At 55.3% G+C, this 27,879-nt stretch overlaps 1 protein-coding gene across 1 annotated transcript; it reads right to left on the reverse strand.

Moving 5' to 3' along the window:
* Positions 1 to 3,885: 3,885 nt before the first annotated feature.
* Positions 3,886 to 27,009, reverse strand: PRRX2 (paired related homeobox 2). Its single transcript, XM_085077045.1, has 4 exons — positions 26,738 to 27,009; positions 7,465 to 7,649; positions 7,114 to 7,292; positions 3,886 to 6,562 (listed from the first exon to the last, which is right to left on the reverse strand). Exons 1-4 carry the CDS (start codon positions 26,979 to 26,981, stop codon positions 6,427 to 6,429), a joined length of 744 nt encoding a protein of 247 aa, XP_084933171.1. The 5' UTR covers positions 26,982 to 27,009; the 3' UTR covers positions 3,886 to 6,426.
* Positions 27,010 to 27,879: the final 870 nt, after the last annotated feature.

Genomic DNA, 27,879 nt, shown 5'->3' on the forward strand with positions numbered 1-27,879 from the left:
CCATGTGCCAACAACTTGTTTTTCACTCCTGGCTCAAACAGGAAATGACAACGCTATGAAACCCACCCAGGGCTGCAGAACAACAGAGTTCAGTGCTTTAATGGGTACAAACTGAAGAAGGAGAAATTTAGGTTAGACATTAGGAAGAAATTTTTTACTGTGAGGGTGGTGAGACACTGGTACAGGCTGCCCACAGAGGTGGTGGATGCCCCAAAGCTGGCAGAGTTCAAAGCCAGGATAAGACCTTGAGCAATTTTGGTCTAGTGCAAGGTGTCCCTGCCCACGGCAGGATGGGCTGGGAGTAGATGATCGTTAAGGTCCATTCCGCCCCCTTCTGTGGTTAAATGTGTGAATGTGATTCACACGGTCAGTACGTGTCTTCCCTCAAGGTGTCTGGAGCTGGGAGAAAGGCAAGTGGAGACCAAGCACAAGCCACTTTCCCTCCCACACTCTTTCAGGGTGCTTCAAACCCCAGGATCCCTCCTACCCTGAGCATTGGACACACCTCTTCCTTACCTGCCTGCACCACTTCCTGGGTCTGTCTTCCCGGGATTCCTCTTTAGGCAGCTCTCCTTTAACACAGATTACTCTGCCTTTCCTGCTCTCCCAAAATCTCCCATTCCCTCTAGCAGATGGGATTTTGCTACACAAATCGCCTTATTCCTCTTGAGGAATTGAGATTCTTGTGACTTGTAGAGAGAATGAGAGCAGCCAGCTCTACAGTCACAGAGATCCCAGGGTCCCCTGAAGAAGATAACGGTGTTTCCCTGCTCCTCTCTGGCACACGAGGATGAAGTTGGCACCTGCAAAATTTTACCACCGGCCATTTGCCAGCCCAGCTGTGGGGCTGAGCTGTCAGATGTGGCCTGCTTGCGAGTTTAGGGGCCAGCCCCAGGCAGGGCGGGGGAGCCAGCCGGGTGCGGAGCAGAGCAGCACGGTGCAGGCTCGCCCCCGGCCCGCCGGGTTCCGCGGGCTGCGCTGCGCTGCGCGGGGCTGCAGCACCCTCGTGTGGCTGCGGGACCTCCGGGGGACACAGGGACCCTGCCCGGGGACCCACACCCACGGATTCCTCCCCCGTCTGCTGGCCAGAGAGCTGGGGATGCGGCTGGACGTGTTTGGGATGGAGGGAGGGGTGCCTTTCCTTGGGGGACAGGTTGAGGGGGAGGAGGCTGATGTCTGATCCACTGCCCATCAGCCTCTCCAAAGCAGTCAGATGCGATGCCAGGTCCCGGGAGATCTTTCCATCACATCAGACTTGCCCTTTGGGAGTCACCTGGTTGAAAACAGGCCTGTTTGAGGAAGGAAAGAGTTTGCAAATGCCCTTGAGAACTCCCCCTGCTTCTGAAGTTGTGGTGTATGGGTGCAAGACTGTGCATCTCCATGCAATAGTTTTTCCTTATATGTGAAAACTTCCTGGGCTTTGTGACACCAGCTACAAAAGGAACATTTCCTTCCTCCCTTCTTCCCAAGTAATTCTAAAGCATCGCACCCCCTGTGGATAGCTACCATCCAGCTTCTCTGCTGCCTTAAGTTGCATCCTTGTGGGGCTGGAAAGAAGCAGCAGCGAGCAAAATATCTGCTGCAGGGAGGAGATGCTCCTTGATATGGAGTGCAGAGTTTGGGGTGAGCATCGCACCCCCCAGGACAGGAGCATCACCCCAAGGGAGGGGGGGGTGCTCAGCTGCTGGGAGGTGACACGTAGCTGTCGTAGGAACATGTGTTTCTGCAGTTCGTAGATGATGCCGGCAGGACTCAGAGGGTCTCCAGACCTTCCCGTTGCCACCAGAGGGAGAAGGGCTCAGCAGCACAAGGATAATGGGAAAGGAGGATGCTGTAACCACGATATGTCTGTAATTCATTCTGGATGGGGATAACCAGGCTGGTGTCCCTGCAAGCTGGAAAATGTGAGCTCTGTTTTGTCTTGCTGCTGTGGCAGCTGATGCTGATGACAACAAAAAAATGTTCTCATTAAAATATTCTAGAGGCGAGCTTCAACTTTTCATCAGTTGGCTAGTCATGCACGAGTGTCAGGCTGTGGGGTCAGAAACAAGGAAAGGGGTCTAGGAAGATCTTCTCATCAGCTCACACCTGCTGTTTTGGAGTCACCTGGTTGAAAACCAACTACTTTGAGGAAGGAAACAGTTTGCAAATGGCTTTGCAACCTTCCCCTGCTTCTGAAGTTGTGGTGCATGGATGGAGACCAGCTCTCCTGCCAAAATTAGTTCTGGTGATGGATATGCCCCTCCTAGGAGGAAAAATGCCTTTGTCCTGGAAGAGGAGAGGTTGCACAATGTCTTTGAGCTCTCCTTCATTGACAGCCTTTCCCTAGTACCTCCCTCCCCTGTGGAGTGCAGACCCTGCCAGGTGAGCTGCAACTCTCCATGCTTCTCTGTCTCCTGGTTTGCAGACTCCTCAGATGTCCATCAGCTCCTGGGAGATGACTGACCATGGGTTGAAACTTTCTGCTCTAGTGGGAGATGAACCGAAGCTAGGACAGTTCAGGCAGGAAATAAGTGACATTTTTGCAGCAGTAATGAGTCACTGGAGTAATCTGCCCTGAGATCTGTAAGCTCATCACTTCCAAGGGTCTTTTGACTCAGGGCTGGAAGCCCTCCAAAGGGTTGCTCTGCACTGGCCACATGCTGAGGACATGAGGATGCTGCTTGAGTGATAGTCTCTGGGCAGGATGTTGGACAAATGACCTTAATGATCTACAAGCCACTTACTGCATGAATAAATAAGTGGTTACAAAGAAGCAGCAAAGCAGTTTGAAAGGGATGGTCAAGTGTGTGGAACCATGATGGGCCCAGGGTGATGTCCAGCAGGGGGACTTGCTCCTGCTGAGAGCTGCAAGGATGAAATGGGATGAGCCTTTTTCCCCTCTGGGGAAAGCTGGAATGTGTTGCTGACAGGTTCCTTCTTCCTCAACCTTGCAATCCATAGGATCCACATGTCCCCAGGGCCACTGGTGTTGTGGGGGACAAAGGTTGCTGCTGGGAGGGAGCTGATCCTGCGGCTCTCAAGGAGCTGAGCCCCTCTGGGTGGGTGGGATAGCACTGTGGTCCCCCTGGCTGTGTGGGGGGATTGAGGATGGCCTGGGCAGGAGGAAGAGGTGACAGAGGGATCCTGTAAGTGACACCATGTGAGCTGGCCTGACAGGAGGCTGCTGCAATTCAGCAGGTGAAGGGAAGTAAAAGAAACAAGGGAAACCCAGCTGTCCCTTCTCCTCCCAGCCCTCCCTGCTTCTGGAAGTTGGCAGGGCAGCACTTTCCTGTGTAGGCAGTTGAATCCCTGCCATGTTGCACCAACACACACCCACCCACCATTAACTTTCTCACCCTCTCTGAAAACACCATACCTTTGATCTCTGCAATATCTTGGGGCGATGGATTTCAGGCTTTATTTGTGCTGTTAAGGCACCTTCTGCCTTGCTCTCTAATCCTTTCCTAGCAATTCCTGACTCTTGAGTTGCTGCCTTTCTGAGTGTGCACTGGGCAGTTTTCCCTGGGCACATCTTCACATCTCTCAGCATTGCATTAAATCTGCTGCTTGATAGCGCAGCACCACGAGCTCCTGGAGCTCCACTTAACTTTGGCTGCCCCAACTATTTGGTGTCTCCTTTGCCTGATCACTGATTCCCCCCATTTTGGGTGCTCGGTGCCTGCTCTGCACCTGTGGGCCTTTGCTTCCTGGGAAGCATTCTGCAATCTGATGGTTTATTCCTACCCTTTGGTTTCTTTCAGCTCATTGTCTGTGCAGAATCTGACCCTTCTTGCTGCCTCTTAGCTCAATTTCTTCCCTGGCTGCTTGTCTAGGGCAGGTGGGGAAACCACAGTGGCTGGTGATGGAAGAGTCAGGTCCCTATCACATGCACTGACACGTCTCTACTCAGTAAAATATTTATTCCTCCATTATTTCACAAGAGTTGTTTTTACAAAAACCTTACAAAAATTTCCAAAACACGGACATGCAGAAGAAAAAAAAAACCCACCGTGGATCTTGTTACAAGTAATTGAAATGTACAAATAGAAAGGGCAAGAGAGAGCTTAGATTACAATAATCCCTCGGTCCTGCTACCCCTCCATGGGTGCAATTTGTATCTCTTCTTGGTAAATTCAGCACTGACTGACAAGCTGTGATAAACTGCCAAAAGCACAGCAAAGGAGGGGCCCTAAGATTAGGAGCAAATGTTTTCAAATATATATATACATATAGATATTTAGTGAAGAAATATTTATTCCCTGCTTTTTTTAGGTTTACAGAAACGGCATCTGCAAACTATTAAATGGGTTTATTTTCATTAATGTTCTCAAAGAGGCAGCGACATTTATATCCCTGTGGTTTCATCTTGTATAACTGAAAAAAGAGCCCTGTACTTTCCATGGGAATAGGACCCCCCCGGCCCCCTCCTCCTGCCCCAAGCGGGGTTTCTCAGAGTGGGTGATTTGGTCCACAGTGGATCTCTCTTCCCCCTGGCTTGGCATGTCTTTGTGCAGTGTGGGGAGCTGCACTCTGCTCTTCTGGCATGGCAAATGGGGAGGATACCAGCCCTGGAAATGGAGATGGGGGCAGAGGGTGGGTATTTAGGAGACACTGCTCCCTGGATGAGGTGGACAGTATCAGTCAGGCTGTGCCCCCTCCCTGCCTGCCAGCTTGAGGAGGAGAAGGTGGCTGTTCCCAGCTGGGGGCTGGACTGTGGAGCAGAAAAAGCAGGGGCTGGAGGCACGATGGAGGGGCTGGCTCATCCCCAGCCAGAGGAGATGGGCTCCTCTCCTGGTTCTTCCATCAGGTCTCCAGCTCCGGGTGCTGAGGGAGTCCCCCTGCGCTGGCATTGCCTGGGGTGCAGCTGAATGCCTCAGTGTCATGGCCACTGGGTCCTACATGCAGCTGCAGTGAGAGTCCCAGTGGGAAAGGGAGAGGATGCTCCTGGGACCTATGGGGACTTAGGTGGGTACTTTGTAGCTGTGACACTTTCACAGCTTTGGTGTCACCAACCACAGGATGTTTACCTGGAGGAGACACCTCAGCAATTGCTCTGTTTGTCCTCAGATCTATCGCTGCAGCCCCCAAACCAACCACTTCTAGGCAAGTAGGGCTGGTGCCTTCTCTGTCCAGGCCACTTCTCTGAGCTAGTGGTGTCCCTGCGCTTGGCTGGTGGCTCTTTCCAGTAGGTGAGGAAAGGGTGGTGTGGTTTCCAGTGGGCTTTGTCCACAGGGCCACCGCACGTCCACTACTCCAGCTCATTCTCCATTGCTGCGGAATTGGCAGGGGAAGGTGGAGGTTCCATTTCTCTTCAGCTCAGTCCCATGGGCTGGGGTGAGGTTGCCCATCCTGCATCCACCTCCCTGCATATCCCACCTTGGAACCTCATTATGCTGCACAGCAGGGTGGGACGAGGGGGAAACCATTTCCTTTCTGCAAAACCAAAAAAGCCTCCCCTCATGGAGTCGCTGGCCCCAGACCCCCGCGCACATCTGCGGAGCTGCCGACGGGGAGGCTGTGCCTCCGGAAGGCGAAGCCTTCGTTGGCACGAAGCGCTGGGAGCCGCCTACTCAGCTGAAACCCAACAGCTTTTTCCAATTTTCTCGTTCCCTGGGACGGTTCAATGACCTGGGGCTCTGCAGAATCACTGGCAAATCCACCGAGGCAGGGCAGTGGTGCCTGCTTGGGGATTGGCGATGCGTGCCCAGCTCTTGGGAGAGTTCACAGGCTCCAAGTGAGTCTGAGATGCTCCAGCTCTCCTTGCCCCTCTGGGAAGGGACAAAGCCTGATGCCATCAGCATACGCAGCTCCTAAATGCCGGCAGCAGAGTGCAGAGGGCTGGCTGAGACTGGCCATGGCATGGGCGAACCGGCAGCTTCCCAAAGTCCCAAACTTTGTGAAGACCCAAATCCCACACTGTGGCTGGGGTCACACAAAGAAGCAAACACGCGGGTCAGCTTCGGCACACGCGGTTGAGCGCCACAAGTCACAGCCTGGCGGAAAGGGGGGCTCATGATCCTCCCACGCTGTCCCTGCGGGAGGAGAAGACCCAATAACTCTTTGGCTCTCTGGGCAAGATACCCAAATTGGTCAAATCCAATAGTCCAAGATCCTTCCATGTTTGGAAGCAAATTCTTGTTCCCTTGGCAAGTCTGTTTGTCCTCGAAGAGCGCGTGGGGGGTATGTGTGTGTATATATAGCCGTTATTATAAGGGTGTGCGGAAAAGCAAGTTTCTAACCAAGTTCGCTCCATATGTGGCTATAATTATGTGCCACTTTGGCCTGGGACTGACTCTACCTTCAGAAGGGAAGGGAAGAGGAGAGAAGATGCTGAGACATTGGATGAGTGGCATGTGTATTGGGCAGGCAGCAGATTCGTCCTGGACCAGCACAGGAGCTCCACGCTGTATCCTGGAGGAGGCCACGGGATGGGCTTTGCCCTGCTCAGTTCACGGTTGGCACCTGGTTCTGATGGAGGCTGAACTCTTTGGCTTTGAGGCGCAGGCTGGCGATGCTGTTGGCCATGTTCACCCCCTGGGTGGGTGTTGCGGTCCCACTGGAGCTGTAGGAAGGCACAGTGCTGTGGGGAGAGAGCAGGGAGGAATGAGACATGCCATGCCCTTTGTGGTCCTGCTGGCTTCCTGGGCCAGGCTGGCTGTTCCATCTTGGAGATCTCTCACAAGAACAGCCAAGACTTCAGCATTTTTATGTGGCTGAATGGATGGATGTGGGAACCCTTCAAACTATGCACCAAGAGGCCCTGCTTTGAACTTTTGGATGTGATGGCTGAACATGAACAGCTGGGAACCAGAAGGGACCCATGCCACCTCCTGTGCCGAGATGTGGGAAGGGTCAGCACGAGGCCAAGCAAATCCCTTGCGAGGACCAGGGCCCCTGCTCTGGCCCTGAAATGCATGGAGGCAGGGAAGCCTGCTTAGCATGGGCAGTGGATGCTCAGGCAGGGTTGAAATGGTTCCCAAAGCCAAGTCAGGCTACTTTGGGCCTCATAAAGCTCCCCAAATTCCCAGCAGTGGCACAGGGCTGCATTCCTGCGGCAGTGAAGTGGTCTCTAGGCGGAGAGACCTGCCCCACAGCCTCCTCCTCCCCAGCTCCTCCAGAGCCTCCACCTACCTGTACGGGGAGGTGCTGGTCCAAGAGAGATACTCTGGGGTCAGTGCAGTGGGTCGTGGTGCCATGGGCTGCTCAATGGCTGCTTCTTGGCTGTAGGATTTGAGCAGTGATGCTGATCTGTTGGCCAGCATTGCCCTCTCATTACGGCGGAACTTGGCCCTCCGGTTCTGAAACCAGACCTGTGACAGGGGAAAAGTGGTCAGTGGGGACCCAGTGTGAGCAGGGATGTCCCAAGCGTCTATCCTATGGATCATGGTGATGTGCAGGATGAAAAAAGAGAAGGGACAGTCCCTGCTCCCTCCTGGGACAAGGCAGAGGGTGTTGTTTTCTCCCACACAAACCTGTGCTCACCTGGACTCTGGCCTCGCTGAGGTTGACCCTTCTTGCCAGCTCCTCCCGCACAAAGGCGTCGGGGTAGTGCGTCCTCTCGAAGACCCTCTCCAGAGCCTGCAGCTGGCTGCTGTTGAAGGTGGTGCGGTTCCTCCTCTGCTTCTTCTTCCTCTTGGCCACCCCACGGCTTGGGCTCAGGCTCTCACCTGTGGGGAAAGTACAGAAGAAGCCACATGAGAGCCAGACCCATGTGAGACCCCATGACCCAGCCAGACTCAAGCCCTGGGGGTCTGCACTGCCCTGCTCTGTGCCAACCATGCTCCCTCCAGGCACCTGGGACTCTGTGGGGAACAGCATATGAGCGACCCTGTGATGTCCATGAGATGGAAACAGATTTTGGGACCTTCTAGAGTTTAGGGTTAACCCCAAAATTTACCAAGGCCAGTGGTGGTTTCATATCTGGCTAAAACCATGCAGACCTGATTTTGAATACCAGCCTCAGTGTATTCTGGGGCTGCACTTGATCCAAACTGGGGCTCAGCTCTTGCTAAGACTTTAAGTCAAGCTTTCATGAATGGTGATGAAAGTTCATCACCAAAACACCACCAAGATATGGGTCTCAGCTCCCACCTCCAGCACCCCCCGAGGCCCCAGCTGTGGCATGTCCCCAAGGTGACACAGGACCACAGCCAAGCATCTGCTCATCCAACCCTGGTCTTCAGAGCTCAGAACGAGCAGCACCACATCTCGCAGGGCTCAGCCTCCGCAGTGTTTATTTCTGGCTTTGCTGGCTCATGGAAACATGAAGCTGAGGGTGTAGTTTGGTTTCTCAGTATTGATCTTGGGCTGTCAGCCAGGCTGAGATTAATCTCCTCTTTGTCACTAATATCATAAGGTTTGGGCAAGTTTATGAAGTCTTTTTCCAAGACACCCAGTCAGCTGCCTGCACAGGCTTCGTGGGGAGCACGACTTGCTGTCGTTCTGCCTTATGGAGGTACTGGTTAATGATTCTTTCTGTTAATAAAGCATCTGGATCCAATCTGTACCTACTGGTGGGAAAGCATTTTGGAATTATTTGAAATGTTAATAATTTTATGACATTCTGATTCATGGCAGGGGTATGTTGGGGCTTTCTGCTCTATGTCATTGCAGAGGCCAGGGTGAGAGAACTCACCACTCCCTGAATATGCTCAAGAATTAAATACTTGCTAATTAGCTATCGTGATACTTATTAAGTAAGTGCAGCATTTTCAGATGATACTTGAGCAACAAACAAAATTTACTGGAAGGGATATTAACTCTGCTGTTTCAAGACACTATCAAGCTGTTGAGCAGGAGGAAACCATGGGTTCCAAGATTTTTTAGGTCAAAAAAACCTTGGTGGACCTTACTTCTGATTAATTCAAGCCATGAAATGTACAACAATAAGTTTTCCACCAAGTCTTTAGGACCCCTTTGTGCCCAACTACATCCCTCTCCCAGGGTCTCTCTGCAGCCACTGGAATTTCTTTGGATCTTTTATTGTATTGTAGGTGCATTTGGGCCTTGGTTGACCATCCCCTGGGCTGGAAACAACCTGTGCTCTTGCATTTTGGACGTGGCTCTCTTGGGTGGGTAAAGACACAACGGACAGTGCCTGAAATATGTGTGGGTTTGAGGCCCTTTTGCCAGCCAGGAAACCACAGGCTGCCCTTCACCACCGATCGTATTTAAAGGCTCCCAAATAAAATTCTCAGAATTCCCTCCAGCACTTGTTCCTGCAGCTTCAAATGTTCTGCCAGTCTCTGCTTTCCAGTTGCCCCTTTTAGTTAAACTCCTTTTTTGGTCCTGTTTTCCTTCAGTGAGCTAACGAGCTGCTGGATTAAAATACATGAAGTCCAGTCATGGTTGTCCCTGAGTTTTCTGGGAGCCTGGGACTGAAATGGGAACCATCAGGCTGGGAAAGAGCTACAGGATGTAACAGGGGGAGATGATTGCTCGTTGGTTTATGACCACCCTGCAGGGCTTCTGGGGAAATGGTAGATCAAGGTTTGGTTCAAAAGGTGTTGTCATGAGGGCACCCACTGCCCGTCACCAAACTGGCAATGATTTCAACAGAACCCTAGGAAATGTACAAATAAAATTTATAAATCCTCTTGGGGTGTCATCCTCAATTTAAACCTGGCTGTAGGACTTTTCCATAAGTGATGGTTTCTCTCACCCACTCAAATTTGGCTGAAAAAAAGGAGGAGGAGAAAGAAAGTTTTCTTAAATTAATTCTCAATCCAATTCTGTAGGATCTGGCCACATTTATGGCTTCTCTCTGTCTCCCCTAACCCAAAGCAGGAAGAGCTAAATAGCCACAGGAGATCAGTGGTGCTGAGTGCTTCCTATATGGGGCTGGCAATCATGCTGGGATCGAGGTTTAGGACCAGAGCCGGGTCAGGATGTGTCCAAGTCCCAGTGATTCCTGGGTTTTGGGAAGGCTGCAAACCCTGGGCCATGCCTGCTTTGGGGCATTTTGTTCAGCTCCTCTTGCTGCTTTTAATGGAGGGACCTTCCATACCTTTTCCAGCCATCTCTGTATGGCAGGGAGGCAGCTCCACACCTGAAGAGCCTGCCTGGATCCTCTGCTCTTCTCAAGGATGAGCCTTGGTAACAGATCACCATCTTTTCCCCATTCACTCAGGCACTGCAGGCTTGTGGGACCAGACAAATGCCACCCTACTTGCTGGTGGTGAGTCTCAGGTTTACAATGTACAGTCAGGCTGGATCTCTTCTATCAGTGATGCTTTAACAATACCAAATCAGCTTTCCAAAAATGAGAATCACTAAGTGTTCTGTGGCATCAAGGAATGGGAAGGGGACGGATTGGGTCTCCTGAAGACCTCCTGCCATCTCACTGCCATCAGTGGGACTTGGATCTAATCAGACCTGCTGACACCTTGATGGAGGAATTGGAAACCAGTTCCCCATCCCAATAGGCTTCCAGGAATAAGGGTTCGTAATTGCACAAAGTTAAAACCAGCTCACCACCATCATTGGTCAGCCCCAAAGCAGTGCTTAGGGAGGTTATGGAGTAAGCCAAACCCTTGTCTTTGTCAGGTATAATTTGGGGGTTCATTTGGGCCAGAGGGACCAGTTTGGTTGGCCAACCCCGAGGTCAGAGGGACACCTGAGCCTTCCCCCCAGCCACCTTCCCTGTATTTATCTTCCACTGATTACAATTTCCGCTGAAGGGAAAAAAAATGCAGGGAAAGAGGGAAAAGAGGGGAGATAACATTTCTGAATAACGAAAGATGACATGCGGGGGAGGAAGGGGAGAGGGAGGCTCAGGGGCTTTGCACAGAGTAGGATGGGCCCAATGCGCATCACAAAAAGAAACCTTAAATTGCCCCAGAGTGTTAGGAAAGACAGGAGACTTTTCACCTGTGATGTGCATGAGTTTTGGGGTGCTGGATGTGGCCTGGGTAACCCCCAGCCTCCTCTCTGGGCTGTCCTGCCTCAGGCAATGTTGTCTGAGAGCTGCAGACAGCCCGAGGGCAGCGCTGTGCCCTATGGATGCCATGGGGTGCTGGGAGTCACCCAAACCCCTTCTCCCTGTGGGAGCACCAACGCTGGCAAGCCTGGACTGTGCCACACGGAGAACTTGGGAGCAACGGGTCCTGCCCATTTGCAAAGGCAACACCACCCCCGGGTCAGAGCTGTGCTGGTTCAGCTGCATGCCAACCAAGCCCTCTTCTCTCGATCTTGCTTTTTACATCTGTGCTTCCATTAGTTCTCCATAGGAAGGACTCGGCGGGTCTCAGCCTGGGTGCTGGGCTTGCCAAGGGGGGCCCTCACATTGGCAGGGCCCCCAGCCTCCCACAGCTGCTGCTGAGCACTGTAAAGAGGTAATTTTCACTCGATTTCCACAGAGGCTTTGGTTCTGACTTACGAGCTCCGTTAGTGCACAATGAACGGCCTCGGTGCAGCTGCGATCCAGACCAACCAGCACTGACAATCCCAGCAGCTCACTCACCTTATCCCTGGGAACACAGTGTCCCTGGGCAGGGATATTCCCTTGGGATGTCTTTCAGGGATAGGCTCTATTGCCAGCCATGCTCAGTCTCCCCTCTGGATACCCAGTTTAGGGAGTTTCTTTGCAAAATGCTCATCCAGAGTGCAGTGTTTGCCCAGCACATCCCTGCTACCCCAGATGGTCACTTCAGCCAACTGCCAGCCTGTCTCTTCCCCAGGTGATGCTGCAAACCCCTCTCCCCATGAGCACATTCCGGCACAAGTTTTTCTGAGTCCAGCTCTACCACTTGGCTTTGGGGTACAGGTATTCCCCTCTTTTTCAGGGACCAGGTCAGAAGGCAGTGAGTTCAACCTTCTCACGCAAAAAGCCAAGGCTACATCTCCTCCAATGTGTTTCATTTTCCATCACACCGCAGCCCCCACGGCCCTGAACAGTTTTCTGTCATTAAATTATTTCACACGTTCCATTTATTTGTGAGCAGTTTGCCAAAGACCCTTTAAGCTTTAAATTTTTCACACCCCCCTAGCCAAAATGTTCAAATTTGCTGTACCATTTACTCCCCTACTACGCCTGGAATGGCATTTTTTTCCTCCTTTTTCTTCTTGGGTATAATTTAAGGGTTGAAATAGCCTGGAGGGAATTAGCTGTAAATTCTTCCTAAGACAAATAAATTCAGCCCTCTAAGTTTCTACGTTTTTCAAACTGTTGAGAGACGTTTTGGGTTTGTTTTACTTGAAATAATGATCGTGGCATATCTGACCCTCAGGCTGCGGCCGGCTCTAGCCAAATAAATAGCTTTTATTAATTAAGGTTTATCCTTAACAAATAAAACCCCAATTTGATCTCGGCCGGCTGAATTAGCAAAAATAAACAACGGGTTCTCTGGGCACTTGATGTGGATTTAACAAATTAACGCTGGGCCTTCATCAGGGAAGCCGCAGGGTGGTGGAGGTCTTTTACAGCCAAGAAATCCTTTGGAAAAACAATGTCTTTCGTTTCTCCCATGGTCTCTCTCGGTAAACATGTGCACTCCCTTCATCCCTTTATACACCCGGGGGAAGCGAGGAGAGCTCCGGCGATGACGTCTGCCAAAGTTTCATGTGCAATTGTTTAACTTGTTCCTCTAAATCATGCAATGGGGAAGAATCGTTTTGCCTCAGACTGCAGCGAGCTGGAGCAAAGCTCTGGGGTTTGGGAATTGCCCCTCCATGGTGTGTGCCCACTCCAGCTTTTTATCCCACAACCCTCAGCTAAGACACCCGAAGCCAAGGTGGGATTTGGGGGTGCATGTGATGCCAAGAGCAGCTGAACCTCCTTTCCAATAGCCACTTCCAGCACTGCCCTGCCTTGGGATGCAGTTGGGAACAGCCTGGGAACCCAGGGGAAGTTTTACCTGCCCATACTGGGGCTTTGCAGGGAGCAGGGATGGCAGGAGGGATGCTCCACAGGCCAAAGGGAAGCTGGACGCTTGTCCCAACACAGGGTTTGTTGCAGAAGGGATGGTGGGAGATGCCTACACCACAAAGAGTCTTTAATCTCTCCAAATCATCTTGGAAAGCCTGGTGGGGTGAGAAGCAGCCAGGAATTTGCCCCTCCACATGTACTGGGTCACCCAGGTGTGGTGCCTTTCCTGCACCCACCAGCAAGCCCAGCCTGGGTGCAGAGGACCAACACAGCACCAGCTTGGGGAAAAACTATATCAGTGTAACTCCCATTTTCTGCATGGAGAGAAGCCCCTTGAGGCCACCAACCCCTGCCCAGAGGATGCTGGCCCTAACTTTATTTGGCACAATGCCTTGAGGTCCAAATGCATCCTGGGAATAACCTATGGAGGACAGGGTATCCCTAGGGAATAAGGGCTGTCAGCCCCTCCCCAGGATCCCCCAGTGCTGGGGAAGGTTCCAACCTCCTCATCCCTACCCACTCCTGCTCCTTGTTTCCCCCTCCAGCCCAGCTCCAGCCTCACAAAGACCCTGGGAACGCTGAAGGCTCTGGGGGGAGGTTGAAGCCGGGGGGGTCCAAATGTGCTGAGTCCGAAGGAAACTTTCTCGGCTCAAGTGGCGTACATGAAAAATTTAAGAGAGGGGCAAGTCCCAGCTACTGGAGAAACATTACAGCGAAATGTTTCCGAGGATGTTTCACCTCATTAATTGTGAAAAAACTGAAACGCTGACACGTTTTTACAGGCTGCCAGTTTTGCTGGGGGAAAAGTGTCTCTGTTAAAAAGGAGCAGCAAAAGCCTGGACCAAGAAAGAGGCCAAGGCTGTCCCGGGGGGGCCTTTGCCTATGCTCACTGACAGGCAGCAGCAGCCTGTTTTACGGTTATAGAGCTGCCTCTGCACCAGCCAGAAACCACCCAGCACCGCAGTTTGCTACCCCCAGCCACACAGACACCCAATTTTTGGGAACATCCTGCCCAGCAGTGCTGCAGCCCCAGGGATGCTCCATGCACAGCCTGCACCCCTGGAGCCCAGGAGGTTTTCCCCTTGCAGCCCTGGATGATGTGTGGTGTCTGAGCACCCATCACAGCACATCCAACTGAAAGCCTGAACAAACCAGGCAAGTCCTGGCTGAGCCAGCAGCATCCCTGCATCCCAGTGGGAACGTGTCCAACCTGTGCTGGTAACCCAGTGGTGGCTCTTTAGCCTTTTTTCAGGTCATCCCCATCTTTAGTGCAGCAAATGCATTGGGAACGTGATGCTTAGATGAGTATTGGGAACAGAAGGAATGTGGAAAGGAAGATCCCCATGTCATGGGACACTGCTTCCCTTAGGGATGGTCTCAGCCTGGCATTAGCCATCAGATTTACTGGTGAGAGCTGTGAGTGGATTGAGAGCTGGCTCTCCAGTTGGCTCTGGAGCAAGGGCAGCCATGATGTATCTCTGTTGCAAATCTTGGGTGCACAAGAGGGACAAGATTAGAAGTCACAGTGAGGAGGGAGGAAGAGAGGGAATGAAGGGAATAAAGAAGGGAAGCAGATGCTGGGGATGCCAGGTGAGGAACCAGCAAGCCAAGTCGTGCGCTGTGATTTAGAGAGGATGCCCTGAAAGTTCAAAGCTGGTGAAATCCATAGGGCTGCAGGCAAAGCCCTGAGACTTTGACATGCTCAGAAGTCCCTGAACATTCCCAGCACTTCCCACCATGCCAGAGGCTACTGCCCTGGCCAGAGGCTCCTGCACAGCCCAGCACGGCACTCGCCCAGCTCAGGCCAGGCCCCAGGAATGGTGTTTTGGCAGGGCCAGCTCCTGCGTCAGCGGAAGCATTTAATGAATTAATTGCAGCCACATTCCCTGAAGGAGGAGGCAGGGTTGGTGGGATGCTGTCAAGCCTCAGGAAGGGGCTGGGGAACATCTCTGGCCACAAAGCTCTGGTGGGAGTAGGCTGAGCAGCACAAGAATTCCTGTTCCACTCTCCCACGGATCTCGAAGAGATGGTGCCGTCACCCACCTTTTACCTGGGGTGGGAACTGCCTGTGGACAGACCTTTGGGGAAGGTGACATGGACAGATCCTGCTGCTGGGCTCACTGGCTCTGGGATGCACCCCAGCATCCTGGCCCCAACCCCAACCCTGCGTGAGGATCCAGACCACAGAGCCTGGCACCATCAGCATCCCCTGACATGACTGTTCCACAAACAGCCTCGAAAGCCTCTGACAGTGCTGGCGCCCAGCACGGGGCTCACTGAGGCCTCTGGCTGTGCTTTCCCAGCCGCCTGGCTCCCACACCCCAGGAGCTGGAGCCGGGGCCTTTGTGGGGCTGCAGGGCTCAGACTGCCTGGCTGCACCCGCTGACAGTGGCACCAGCCCCGGGCAGCCAGCCCAGGACCCAGAGCACTGAGCACATCCCGTGGGCTCGGTGGTCTGCAAGAGAAATGTTCTCTCCCAACGCTGTGCCAGTTCAGGGTGACCCCAGCCTGGCGCAGGGCTTTCGGGAGCTGCCAGGAGCATCCTGTGTGTTCACAGGAGGCTGTGGCTGCAGCCTGACACAATGGGCTGTCCCGGCTCCAGAGCCACCACTGCCTCCATTGTGTCAGCACTCCGTGGGGATGGAGCTGCGGAGGAGCTGAGCTGGGGGAATGGCTGGGGTGCTGCTCCCCACCAAGTACCCAATTTGTCCCTCAAGGAATGGCAGAGTGAGGAGGAAAGCTTCCTGGGAAAGTCCACTGTCCTTTGAGTCGTCAGGATCTGGCAGGGTCTGGCATCTTCCCTGCTCATGGCAGGGATGCCTCAAAGATGCAACTCAAAGGGGTTCACAGCCCTCTGGGATGCCTCTTTCCTCAGCTGGGGCTGGGTCCACACAGAGCCTCCAAAAACTCACCCACAGTGGTGACAGTCTGGACGTCCCCTGCAAATGCCAAAGAGGGAGAGGGGGAGACAGGATAGATATTGGGATAGATGCTCCAGGTTTTGCCCAGGGGTGCTTCAAGAGGCCTGTCAGACCAAAGGACTCCTCAGGCGGATGTTTGTGGCTGCAGGGCTGGGAGTGGCAGGAGATGAAACCCTCCCAGCACGGCCAAGTGCCTCAGGAAAAGACACTGTGGTGGGTTTGACTGATCCAAGCCAAGTTCCGAGCAGCACCGACCAACGGGAGAGCAGGAATTTTCGTTTTGTTCTCCTGTGAATCTGCCAACCCCCACGGTGGAGGCCCAGGGACCAACAAAAGGCGCTGGCTCTCCCCCAGCCACCACCAGCCAGGAGCCTTCCCGGCAAGGAGACATTCACTGCAGAACTTGCTTTCATCTCCTAGCCAGGAGACCTTGGGATGGGGTGAGAGCAGTGCTTGGGCTGTCCTGCACCTCACAGCACTGCAGCACCCCAGGATGCTCCTGGGGACACAGTCCCCGGGTTCCCCACTTTGTCAGCTGGCGTGGAAGCACTGTGGTGGCTTACAGATGAGTGAATGGACCTCTGTGGCTTGGGGAAATGGCCAGCCCAGACCCTGTGGCCAAAATGCTGGTATTTGGGTCAGCCTCAGGCACTGCAGTGAGGGGTATGGGCAGAGGGAACAGGCACAGTGGCTCCCCACAGCCGCTGGAGAGTGGGATGGTGGGACAGATGGTGGACAATGCCAGCACAGACCCCCCTGCCCTATATCACGGCTGAGCACACCAGATTCTGTTTCCTTTCCCGTCCTGCAGACCTTTTAGGCACCGTTTGATGTATCCATGATGCAGCCATGGAGGTGCCAACGTCACTCATAACAGGTTACCTGGTTTCCCAGCGGGGCACAGACATGTGTAATTAATTAGCACTAATGAGACTTGTGGAAGCGCCGGCCCAGGAGCAGCACCCGCCTGCACTTGCAAAGCTCCACCAAAACCCTGCCTTTAACTGCGAAGTGAGTTTTCCTGGGGGCTGGGAAGGGGATGGTGGGTGCCTCAGGCCATCACAGTGTTGAGAGCTCGCTGGGACTTTTGCTCTGTGTTTGAAAAATAAAACTAAATCGGCCGGAGCCGCATAGCAGGAACGTTGTGTGGAGGGCTGGCTCCCAGCCAGGGACCCCTGGCATGGTGATCCCAGCCTTCCTCTCCTCCCCAGCCCCCCCCCAAAAGGTGGTTTTTTGAAATTTAATAGGCAAAAGCCCAAGCAAGCCAGCCCCAATGGCATCTGGCACTGAAACCCAACACCAGCCCCACGAGGTTAAAGCAGAGACCCCACTGCATCAGGGTCATTGCCAAGGAGGGGAAGTAGATGGGAAGGGACAAGGGGGAATGATGAGAATCCCCATGGTGTCCCCTCCTGCTGCCCACTGCCACTGCCCCAAGTCACTCTTCTTTTTTGAGGCCAAAAGGGTGTTTTTCACACTCAGGCCATCACTGAGCACCCATTTGATCAGGGAGCACCAGCACCTGCTGAGAGCCCATCCCACGGCCACCCCCAGTGGACACCAGCATGTCTGGTCAGGGTGTGGGATGGGCGTGAGCCCCACTGGGACCCCATCCCAGCCCCTTCCAAGGAGACCCTCGTGGGCGCCTGCACGCACAGACGTCCCGGAAGCCCCTGCCAGCGAGCAGCATCACTGTCCTCCAGTCTGGTTTTCATTTGAGGTCGGTGGCCTCTCGCCAAATTTATTGTAAAACATTCATTTTAATAAGTGGCTCGTATCTTTTTTTTTTTTTTAAACCCAGCCTGGTTAACTGTTTCCAGGTTAAAGCAGAACCATGCAGAGTGGTGATGGTGGGATTGCAGGGATGGCAGGGCCAATGGGGACAGTGGGGACAGGATCATGGGCAGGATGCTGGGAGCAGGTGCCAGCCATGGGGAGGACACCAGGGGATGACAGGATGGAAACAGCAACATCAGGGTCCTGCTTCTACAAAGGCCAGCAGGGCTGAGACCATCACCCTCATCACCCCAAGCCTTCATCCCCAGGGAGACCAAGCACCCTCCTGCCACACTGGGCACCCTGACACTCTCATACAAAATTCAAATTTACTGCCCAACGGGTAACTCGGTTGTGTCGAACATGCAGGGAGCTTCCCGAAGTGGACGCTGCCTGGTAGTTTAGTTTCAACATTTGTTTTAAGTTTTATAAACCTCTAATACTAATAGAAATGCTTCAGTGTCTTTTAATTTAAATGAAAACAGTTATTTTTTTAATTTAAAAATTCCCCTGAGGTATTTACAACCCCCAAATTACAGCCATGTGGCCGGCCCAGCCGAGAAAGTGAAATTGGTGAGGAAGGAGCGTGGCAGCTACCCCAGCCCGAGCCCAGCCCAGTAGTGGCCGTCCCCACGTCAGCTGTGTCCCCTCCACAGCACTCCATGAACAAAATCTGCTTCACACCTTTGCTGGGGACATGGGATCCATGGGGTAAGCAGCCCCTGGAGCTGCCAGCCATGGCTGTCCCCAGCGGGATGGCATCCTCCTGTCTTTCACACTTCTGTCCTTCCATTTCTGTCCTTCCCTCCGGCGTACAGTGGGTTTGGGGACAGGAGTTGCCCCTGCCCGTGACCCATCCTGTGCCCTCCTCAGCTGTGCTGCTGCTGGACCAGGCTCTTTCCACCCTGGTGCTGTGTCTGGGATCCCCTGAGCACTCCCCTGCAGTGTCACTGCTGCCGCCACCCCCCACTCACCCCTGACAGCCCCGGCAATGTCCTGTGCATCTTGGGGTGCAACGCAATCCCCCCCACTTAGCAATGCCCTGCAGGACCTGGGGTACAATGCCGACCCCCTGTACATCTTGGGGTGCAAAGCAACGCCCCAAACACACCCTGCAATGCCCTGTACAGCTCAAGGCTCAACACAACCTCCGCCCGATGCTCTGCACATGTCGGGGTGCAATCCAGAGCCTGGGGTGGCTCAAGCAGCCGAACCCCCCAGTCCCGGCGCTGCTCGGCTGCGGTGCCTGCGGGGAGCGCCGGGCGGTGCCCCCTCCCCAGCACCGCGCTGCCATGTGCTCCCCGCCGCTCCCCCGGCTCCCCTGCCATGTGCACTCCAGTTTCCTTGCGTGTGAAGCCTGCAGCCTCTCGGATTCAGTGGCTGGAAAGGATGGCGCCTCTCCACATCTGGTTCAATGCGCGAGCCTGGCGCCTGGCTTAGCCACAGTCTCCATTCAGAGACACACAGACTTTAATAGACTCATACAATTCTTCCTGATCTATCACTGCAGCCGCAGCTGAAAAGCTGCTTTATTATATGCACTCAAAGGGGGATGAGGAGGGAAGGGGAGGGGGCCGGCGGCTGGCGCTGCCGCTCTCTGAAGGCTCCCAGCCCGCCCGGCATCCCCCCGGGACCTGAGCTGCCCCCCCAGCCCTGCCCTGCCTCCCAGGGGCTGTTTTCGCCCCAAACCCGCAGGAAAGAGCAGCACCGCAGCCTCATTATCTCTCCTGCTAAATTAACACCCTCCGAGCTGCCACTCGCACCCGCACCGTGCACGGGTGGGGCTGCAGGGGACGAGGTGGCAAAGGGGATCCGGGCTCTCCCTCGAAAGTCCCCAGGACGGTTTCACTCCCCCACAAACTGGAGCAATTTTCCCCAATTCCTGCAACATCAGCATCCCATTTACCCCGCGATTCCCTGGTTGAGGACCCGCAGCCGGAGCTGTCGGCAAGGGCTGCCCGGGGGTGAGGAGCTGCCCCGCAGGCAGGCAGGCACCCTCCGTGCCCCCAGTGATGCCCCCAGGGCTGGGACTGGTTTTCCCAGGGGCAGCACAGGGCAGGGAAGCATCTGGCGTGGGATGCTGAGCATGGACAGGGCATTTCGTCACGCCGTGGGAAGGCTGGAAAACATCGCCCGCGGTCATGTGTCCCTCGGGCAAAGGCAAACATCGGGAATGCCTCAAGGGCGAGGGTAGGAATTTTTGTGTTAATTCTCGGAAATTTAGTGTTGTCCGGCGAAAAACAACCCGATTTTGCAGTGCTAGGGCAGTCCTGGCCAATAAGCATCAGAAAACCGCCTTGAAGCTCCAAATCAGGCCTTCGTCCCCAAAAGCTTTGCTCTTCCCATCCTCCCTGATTCTTCTGGACATCACCAAGACCAAGCAGGGGGTGGCTGCCTCTGCCCACCACACTTCCACTCTCTTCCCAGTTGCTTTTTCCAGCCAGGAAAAACCTGCATTAACCCTGTCTAAATCTTTACCCAGTCTCAGCCCAACCATAACCCACAGTCCCAGCATTTTAGGGGATGCTCTGAGCCTGCTCCATGGCTCAGGGATCCCATCCTGGAAGGATAACTCCTTCCAGCCGCTGCTCATGCTGCAGGGAGGGAATGAGGTGCCAGTGTGGGGACACCAAGCCTCTGCCAATCCCAAAGCACCTGGCTCCCATCCTGCTTCAAACTTTGTCCCTTCAGCTCAATGATTTTACAGATCTGGGGAGATAATTCCCCGTGGCTGGAGGAAATCAGCCTCGGGAGAAGGGGTGATCAGCCCCACTCCCTGGGAGAGAGGAGGGTTTCTAACTAGGCAGCCTCAAAGCCCCAAATCATTTCATCAGCCTCCCAGCTACAGACACACGCCCAGGCTCTCTTAAAATGCTGATTCGTTGAAATTCACCCATCTTGGCTGCACAGAGTCGAAATTTCATATTTTTCCTGTGAATCAGCCCCATTCCCTGAAATAACAGCCCAAAAAGAGAGGGGAAATAGTCTTGCACTGAGCTGTTCCTGGTTGAGCGAGACATAACAGCCTGGGGGGGAACAGGCAAGGTGTCCCTGTACCCCAGCACCCTCCTGGGCTGGGCATGGCTGTGTCAGGGGGTGTTTGAGCTGCTGCTGGGGACTAAAGCACATCAGTGGGTGCTGCCAGGTCTCCCAGGGAAGTGGGGCAAAACCTTGTGTCCCCACAACATGCAGGACCTCCCTGCTGTCCCCTCTGGTCACTGTCATGCTGTGATTTTCCCTGCTGGAAAGTGGTTTTAGAAGGAGCATCCCCCAGAGCAATGCCTGCCAAAATCCAGCTCACTGGGGGTGCTGAGCAGAGAAAAATCCCAGCAATGAGAAGTCAGGGAGAAAAGTGATTTTCCGGCCCTCCTGGCCCAGCCAAGGCTGCTCCAGCTCTTGGGCTCCCCCAGCAAGGGGGGACCTATCTCCCCAGGCCTGGGTTGGGGTTTTTTCTCTTTACCCTCTGGCAGCAGCTCTCCCAGCACAGAAGTGAGCACGTGTGGGGACCCCGCAGAGCCCTGCAAGCGCTGCAGGAACGTGCTGGTATGTGTTTCCCTGTGCCCTGGGGAGCGCTCAGCGTGGGCAGGGCAACTTCCTGGGGCCCCTGCTGCAGCCCAGAGCCCTCCGAGCTGGGGTCGGGGAAGCCTGGAGCCCAGGTGGGAGTGTTCAGCTCATCTGGGGGTAAATTTTCCCCAAATTTAAGTATCACCAGTCAGTAAAAGCCTGACAGTAGCCCAGAGCACAAGGTGGACTTCCATGGTGACCCAGTGTCACCATGGGAGGAGCAGGAGGGTGAGTGTCACTGTAGGAGGAGTGGATGGTGAGTTTGTGTCACCCTTCAAGGCTGGAGGGCACAGGGGAGCACAGAGAGGTGCTACCGGGGTGAACCCCATGCCAGAAGCTCCGTGAGACCTGGGGTCTCTTCTAGTTGTGACCCTCACTGCCTGTGCCTGGCAGTGGTTTGTGCTGCTCTGGCTGGTTTTATCGGGCTGTGACCTAACTCAGTCCCTTACCCTGCTTGTGCCACGGGAAAGCAGCACTCCCAGCCCACTGCAGTTTTTGGATAGATGGGATCTGAGGAACAGTGTCCTCTTGTGCAGGGCAGGGGACCATGTGTGGGACAGTTTTTCTGCGGCAGAGACACAGGATGAGAATGGTGGAAAGTGTTCCCAGTTAGGGAGGGGAAGCCTGGCTGCAGGGAACACACTGCAGGCTGGGGCTGTCCCCTGTCCCCTGCATCAGCCTGGCCTGTACAGGATGGGTTCCTCCCCACAGCCCCTTTTTTTCCTGACTGGGATATGCTGGGCTCCCTGTGAGTGGCTGGAAACGTTCTGGGTGAGCTGGGACCTGTCAGGCCCCCCACCCATCCATCTGTCCATCCATCCATCCATCCTTGCTTGTCACCAGTCTCACTCTAAGCACAAACAAATGTGGAAGGCTGGGAGGTGGGCCAGGGTGGGGAGCTCCCACATGGATTAATTAGTGCTTACTGACTAATTGCTGATGGATGTTGCCCTGGGAATCTGCCAGGCACTGGACAAGTGTTGTCCCCTCCCCTGGGGACCATCCCCAAGCAGCCCCAAGGGCACCACAGCCGGGATGGGGATGCAGCCCTCAGAGCCCTCCAGGCAGGGCAGTGTCCTCAGGGAGGTGCTGGTGACAGGGAAGGTGATGTCTGGTCACTGTGAGCAAGGATGGCACCCATCTGGCTGTGCTGGCCTTACAAGGACAGGGACAACTTGCCTCCCCCACTGCTTTGGATGCCACCAGCGTTCCCAGCTCTGCCACACAGGGACTGTCCCCACCAAGGGCTCTGCAGGAGATCTGTCAGCCTGGGAGGGCAGCCAGGCACTCTCAGCTGATGCTGGTTTGGGGAGCAGCGAGGGACAATGGGTGCTGTAAATGCTGTCCCTCAGCCCTGCTGCCCCACTCCAGTGCATCCCAACCTCATCCACATGCCATGGCAAGCAGGATGTGGTGCCACCCTGAGCAGCAGGGACCTCTCTTTTAGGGGACAAAAGCACGAGAGCCTCTCCTTGGAGAGCTGCAACCACATCTATCATACAATTCTCAAAGCCTCTTCCCCTCCACAGGGGCTGAGTCAGGGTTCCTACACCACTGTCCATCCCTGATCATGCATCCAGAAAACCTCCTAGCAGAGGGGCCTGGAGGATTTCCAGCAATTTTGGGGATATGAAAAGCAGGTGGGTGGTGGAGGGAGAGGTCTGACAGGTCTGGGGTTACAGGGCAGGGGGGCCTTGGCTGTCTCCCCGTGCCCACAGCCCAGTCTCACTGAGCCTGGCACAGGGGATCAGCCATGCGTTAATGACTCTGGGTTTAATTCTGGCCAAGCCATCTACGGGCTCAGATGTCCCAGGGAAGGCAGATCCCCCACATCCCAGCCATGGCGTTACACAGCTGCCTCCTGCCAGCACAGCCAGACAGATAAAGGTGTCCCCGAGCTGCGACCACGCCTGTGGGGACAAGTGGCATTTGGGAAGGCACAGAAGCACAGCCAAACTGTGTCCTGTGGGCCAGGGCCAGCACAGTCCCTGGACTGGGACAGCACAGGGACATCAGCTGGGATGGCTCTGCCTCGAGGAAGGTGCCCGAGCCGTGGGAGCAGTCTGGGGTTAATTGGGAAATCAGCCACCGCCTGACCCCAAGAGCAAGTCCCTTTTCCATTTTGATCCCTGGTCCCTGTTCCTCCCTGTCCTACTTCTTCCTTTTCAGCTATCCTGGTTTACATAATTAAAGCAAATTTGCTGTAACAACATCTTAATCCCCTCTGCACATCTGTGTGCTGCTTCTCCTCTCCATCACTGCTCTGTTCAGCATCCTCACAGCCTCAAAACAGGTCAGAGGGTCCCAGGGGATGGGGAAGGGGCTCTGGGCACTGTTCTGAAAACGAGACATCCACGGGCCACCAAATCTCCCCATCCCACTGCTTGGTCCAAGTGGCTGTAGCCAAATAAATGCCTGCCCCATGCCAAAGGAACTCCTTGGAGGGACCACAGCTCAGCTGTGACAAAAGTGACTCTTTCTGAGTTTTCAGTCCCAAATCGGCTGCCGGAGCCAGTGCACGACTCCCTCTCCCATCCCCAGGCGGCACCAAAAGTAAGTTCATTGTTTGAAAAGCCATCAGTCAAGGCTTGCTGGCTAAAATTACCCTCCTGCTTTATCATCTTGAGAACATTAAGGGCTGTTGTTAACAGATGTTTCGCGTTACACATTATTTGTTAGTCTAATGAAAGGAGGTGAACAAGCTTTCAAGACCTCAGAAGTTGTGCCGAAGGTTTTCCTTGGGAAGCTGCTGCACCACTCCAGGGGAGGATGAAGATGAAGATGATGATGGAGACGAGCTCTCGCCACCCTGATGACTTCTTTGCTCTTGCCTGGCTTGTGGGATTTCTGATTTTTGAGTGTCATGAGAGCAACGAGTTGCACAGATATTTGTATTCACCATCCCAGGAGGATGCACTGACTACTCTCGGGGCCAGTTTGGGGCTCTGGCCAAAGCAGGGGCTGAGCAGCCCCTTGCCTGAGAGGGAGTTGGGGACAGCTTTGGTCGTCAGTGCCAGCAGGAAGGGATGTGCCAGCCCTGCAAGGAGCTGTGGAGGGGCTGCTCCAGGAGGACAGATGTGCAGAGGGCAGCAGACATGGGGCTACCTCCAGCCACCCTCTCCAGCAGTCAGGGCTGTGGGGTCAGGGAGGTGGGTGAGGTCAGGAGGGAGCTGAATCCCCTTCTGCAAAAAATAAACCCCTGCCCTGAGTTTCTCTGGCTGTGCCAACCTCCAGAACAGAAACCTCTCACTGCTGCTTCCCTGGGGAAGGCGAGGGGGTTTTGTTGGGATCGTAGTCTGCTGGGCACAGCCTGGGGCTGCTGAAAACACCCCTGTGCCTGCTCTGCTCTGCCAACACATGCCCCTGGCCCACGCTGAGCCCTGCCTGACACAGGGGTACAAGCAGCTTCACAGCAGCTTCAGGGCTGCTCTTCTCCAACCCACCAGCACAATGGCTGGAGCACAGAGCCACATCCTACAGAGGGGACACTGGGGCACCATGTCCACTTGTGCTCATAACAAACCCACTGCCTCCAACTGCAGAGCTCCAAACCTGCATGGGGCAGAAAAACCCCATGATGGTGAAGAGAAAGATGAGAGAAAATGCCGAGAGGCTGTTTTACTTCAGGATGCCAATAAAAGATAACGTAACCAGTAAACATTTCTCTGCTGTCATCACACCAATGCCGAAGGCATCGCAGATGTGGAGCAAAAGGCTGATGTTCACAAAGCCAGGACATTTGCCTGGTATTTCAAGTCTGCCCATCTCAGTTTAGGAAGCTGCATCCCAGTTAAGGCAGTGGCAGCAGGTAGCAGGTCTCAAAGATCCAGCTTTGCATGCACACAGGTTTTCATCTCTGTTTCCTTGCTCTCTTCTTGCTCTCAGTCCCAGGCGTTTTTCAGTATCAGAAATGTTTCCACTCCTGGACAGCTTGTCAGAGCATCCCAGGTGCTGATGGTGTCTCCATCCACACAAGCTTGCTGGAGCAGGTGCTAACGGGAATATCTCACATGGGCCAGCAGTGGTGGGATCTGCAGACCAAACCCCATGGCCCCTGCCCCAGGAGGAATGGGCTTTTAGGGTGAAAAATGAGTTTGTGGTGATTGTGCAGCCTCTCCCTCTGTTTTTGTGTCACACTTGTCCTCACTGAGTTCTTTGGGTGCCTGAGGAGCCCAGCAGGGTGGAAGTTTCTCTGCTGGTTTGCAAACAGCCTGGTGAGACCAACTGACTGCTGCGGGTTGGGCTGGGTTTCCAAAAGCTGTGCTGATCCTACACGGAATACTGTCCCCCACATAGGCAGGAGAAGTCCTCCCCACAGCCCAAAGCCAATGCAAAAAGTACAAACAAAACCCAAGGGAAAGGGAGGGAGGATGGAAAATAACACTGAAAATACCAGATACCATCCCAGAAAAGAAGCGCCCAGCCCCAGCCAGCCCTCAGCAGCCCAAGCAGAGGCAGGTGGGGGACTCAATGGGGCTGCTCCATGAAGGAAGGAGGTTGTATAGGGATGTGGGTCGAAGAAAGATGCTTCAGACCTGCACGCGGTGTGGGAGCCACGGGAGGGGACAGAGAGAGCACCCTGTGGGGATTGAAGGGACTTTGAGCCCCCTTCAGCAGCACAGACCCCTGGGTGGGCTGTGCACCCTGGCCAGGCGTTGGTCAGAGCCTCGGCAGGGCCATCAGCACCCCAGGGCTGTAGGAATCAAGGCTGGGGTAGCACAGCCTAGCCGGGAAGCAGTTTAGGGGGATGCCACCCCTCGGGGTGGGCACCTGGCCCTGGCTCTGGGGATGGCGGGGCTGCACAGCCACCCCACCCTCTGCCTCCCCTCTGTCACCTCTGTGTCCCGAGGGGACACCCGGCTCCGGGGGGCTCTGGGGGCTGTCAGCTGCCCCTGTTACCGGGGCTTTGCCCCACGGACGGAGCGAACCTTCCTCATCCCCGCCGCGGGACCGGAGCGGGATGCGCGGGACCGGCGGAGCGGCTCGGAGGGATGCGAGCGGGATTGTCCCGTTAGAAACGCGCCTCCAGCCAGGACCGAGCGCCCTGAAGCAGCGTCCCCGGTCGGTCCCGTTCTCCTTTCCCAGCCCCGGTTCTGTCCCCGGTGTTGCCGGTGCTGCCCACCCGAGACGCGCAGCTGCGGCCGCCGGGGCTGGACCCGCTGCGTCCCTGTCCCCACGGCCCCGCCGGGCCGTCTCCGCTCCCCGTGCCCGGAAACCAAGACGGGGAGCCTCCGGGGAAGGGGACAGTCCGGGAGAAATGGGGACTTCGCAGGCCGCGCAGCCCCGGGACGGGCCGACTTGCCGGGAGCGTCCCGTTCCGCACACCTCCGGTGCCGGCGGGGAGGCAGCCCCGGTGCGGGGTGGCTGTGCTCTGTGTCCCGGTGCGGGGTCCCTTTCTCACGGTGCGGGGACCCTCTGCCCCGGCCGTCGGGGTGTTCGGCACTCTCGCAGCTCGCCCCGACGGGGGTCTCCCCTCGCCCTCCCCCAGTTCTGCCCACCCCGCCGCGGGGGGACACCGACCCCCTTTGTCCGGGGTGCCTGGGCCGCGGCAGGGGGGACACGGCGGGGACACCCCATCCCCAGATCTGCCCCATCCCCGGGGAGCCCATCCCGGGCCAGCGGGACTCACCGTCCTGGGGCGCTGCCTCGCTGCCGCTGCTGCCTCCCGACGGCTCCGGGATGGCCTTGCCGCTACCGGCGGGCGGGGGACCGGCCGCGGGGGTCCCGTTCATACCGGCCGCCACCTCCTCCAGGTCGAGGAGGTGGCTCACGCTGAAGTTTTTCCGGCTTTGAGCGTTTTCGGGCGGCTCCGGGCCGCGCACGGCACCGGGGGCGAACGGCTTGTCCATTGCGAAGGCTGGCGCCGAGTCCATGGCTCCCACCCCCAGCCCGCAGCCCACCCCGAGGTGCCGGGCCGCTCCCCGGCCCCCTTCCCCTTCCCCACCCACCCCCCCCAAAAAAGAGAAAAAAAATTATAATAATTATAATTTTTTTTTTAAATAGGGGGGGAAAAAAATCACGGCTGCCCTGTGAGTCCGGCTCCCTCCCCAGCCCCTGTTCCGCCTTGTGCTGACGTCTGGGGAAAAAACCACGCTCCCAGCCCAAACTTTCTTCCCCTGCTCTTTGCTCTGGAGCTGTTCAAACAAACGCCCCTGCTCTGAGCCGAGCGGGGCGGCCCCTCGCCCCCCCCCGGCCTTGCGACCTGCCCCCCTGCCAGGGAGCGAGCCCCGCCGGCAGCCAAGCCGCGGAAAAGGGGGGCAGAGAGGGAGGGAGACCCGCTTTTCCCCCCCTTTCCCCCCCCTCTTACCCCATCCACATCACACCCCCTCAGTCCCGTTTTAAGTGCTTCTATCAACAAGTGTAAGTGGCTGCGCTCCGCGGGGAGGGATGGGGTGGGTTGGGAGAGGGGCTGCAGCGAGAGGTGACCCGCAGGTTAGCGGGGGACACGGCCCCCCTCCACCTCCAACCCGCCCCCCTCCTCCGGTCCCCATCAACCCCGGAGCAAGGTCACCTCTCCTGGGAAAAGCCTGGCTCTCTCGCCTTAATGAGATAATTACGTCCTGCACCACAGTTAAAAACTCATAGGCTGCTTCCCTTGGGGTTAGAAAGAAACCTCCCTAATGAAAACCAGCCACCGGGAAAAAGAAGTTTTTCCTCTTTAAAATTATATGTATTTATATATATATGTACATCCACACAGATATGCAGGGAGGAGGCAGTGGGAGGGAGGGAGGAAGGGGGGCAAACCCCGGGGCTGGTTGCTGGTGTCCG

This window comes from Lichenostomus cassidix, chromosome 17 (assembly GCF_008360975.1).
Source record: "Lichenostomus cassidix isolate B80296 chromosome 17, HeHo_3.0, whole genome shotgun sequence".
NCBI lineage: Eukaryota > Metazoa > Chordata > Aves > Passeriformes > Meliphagidae > Lichenostomus > Lichenostomus cassidix.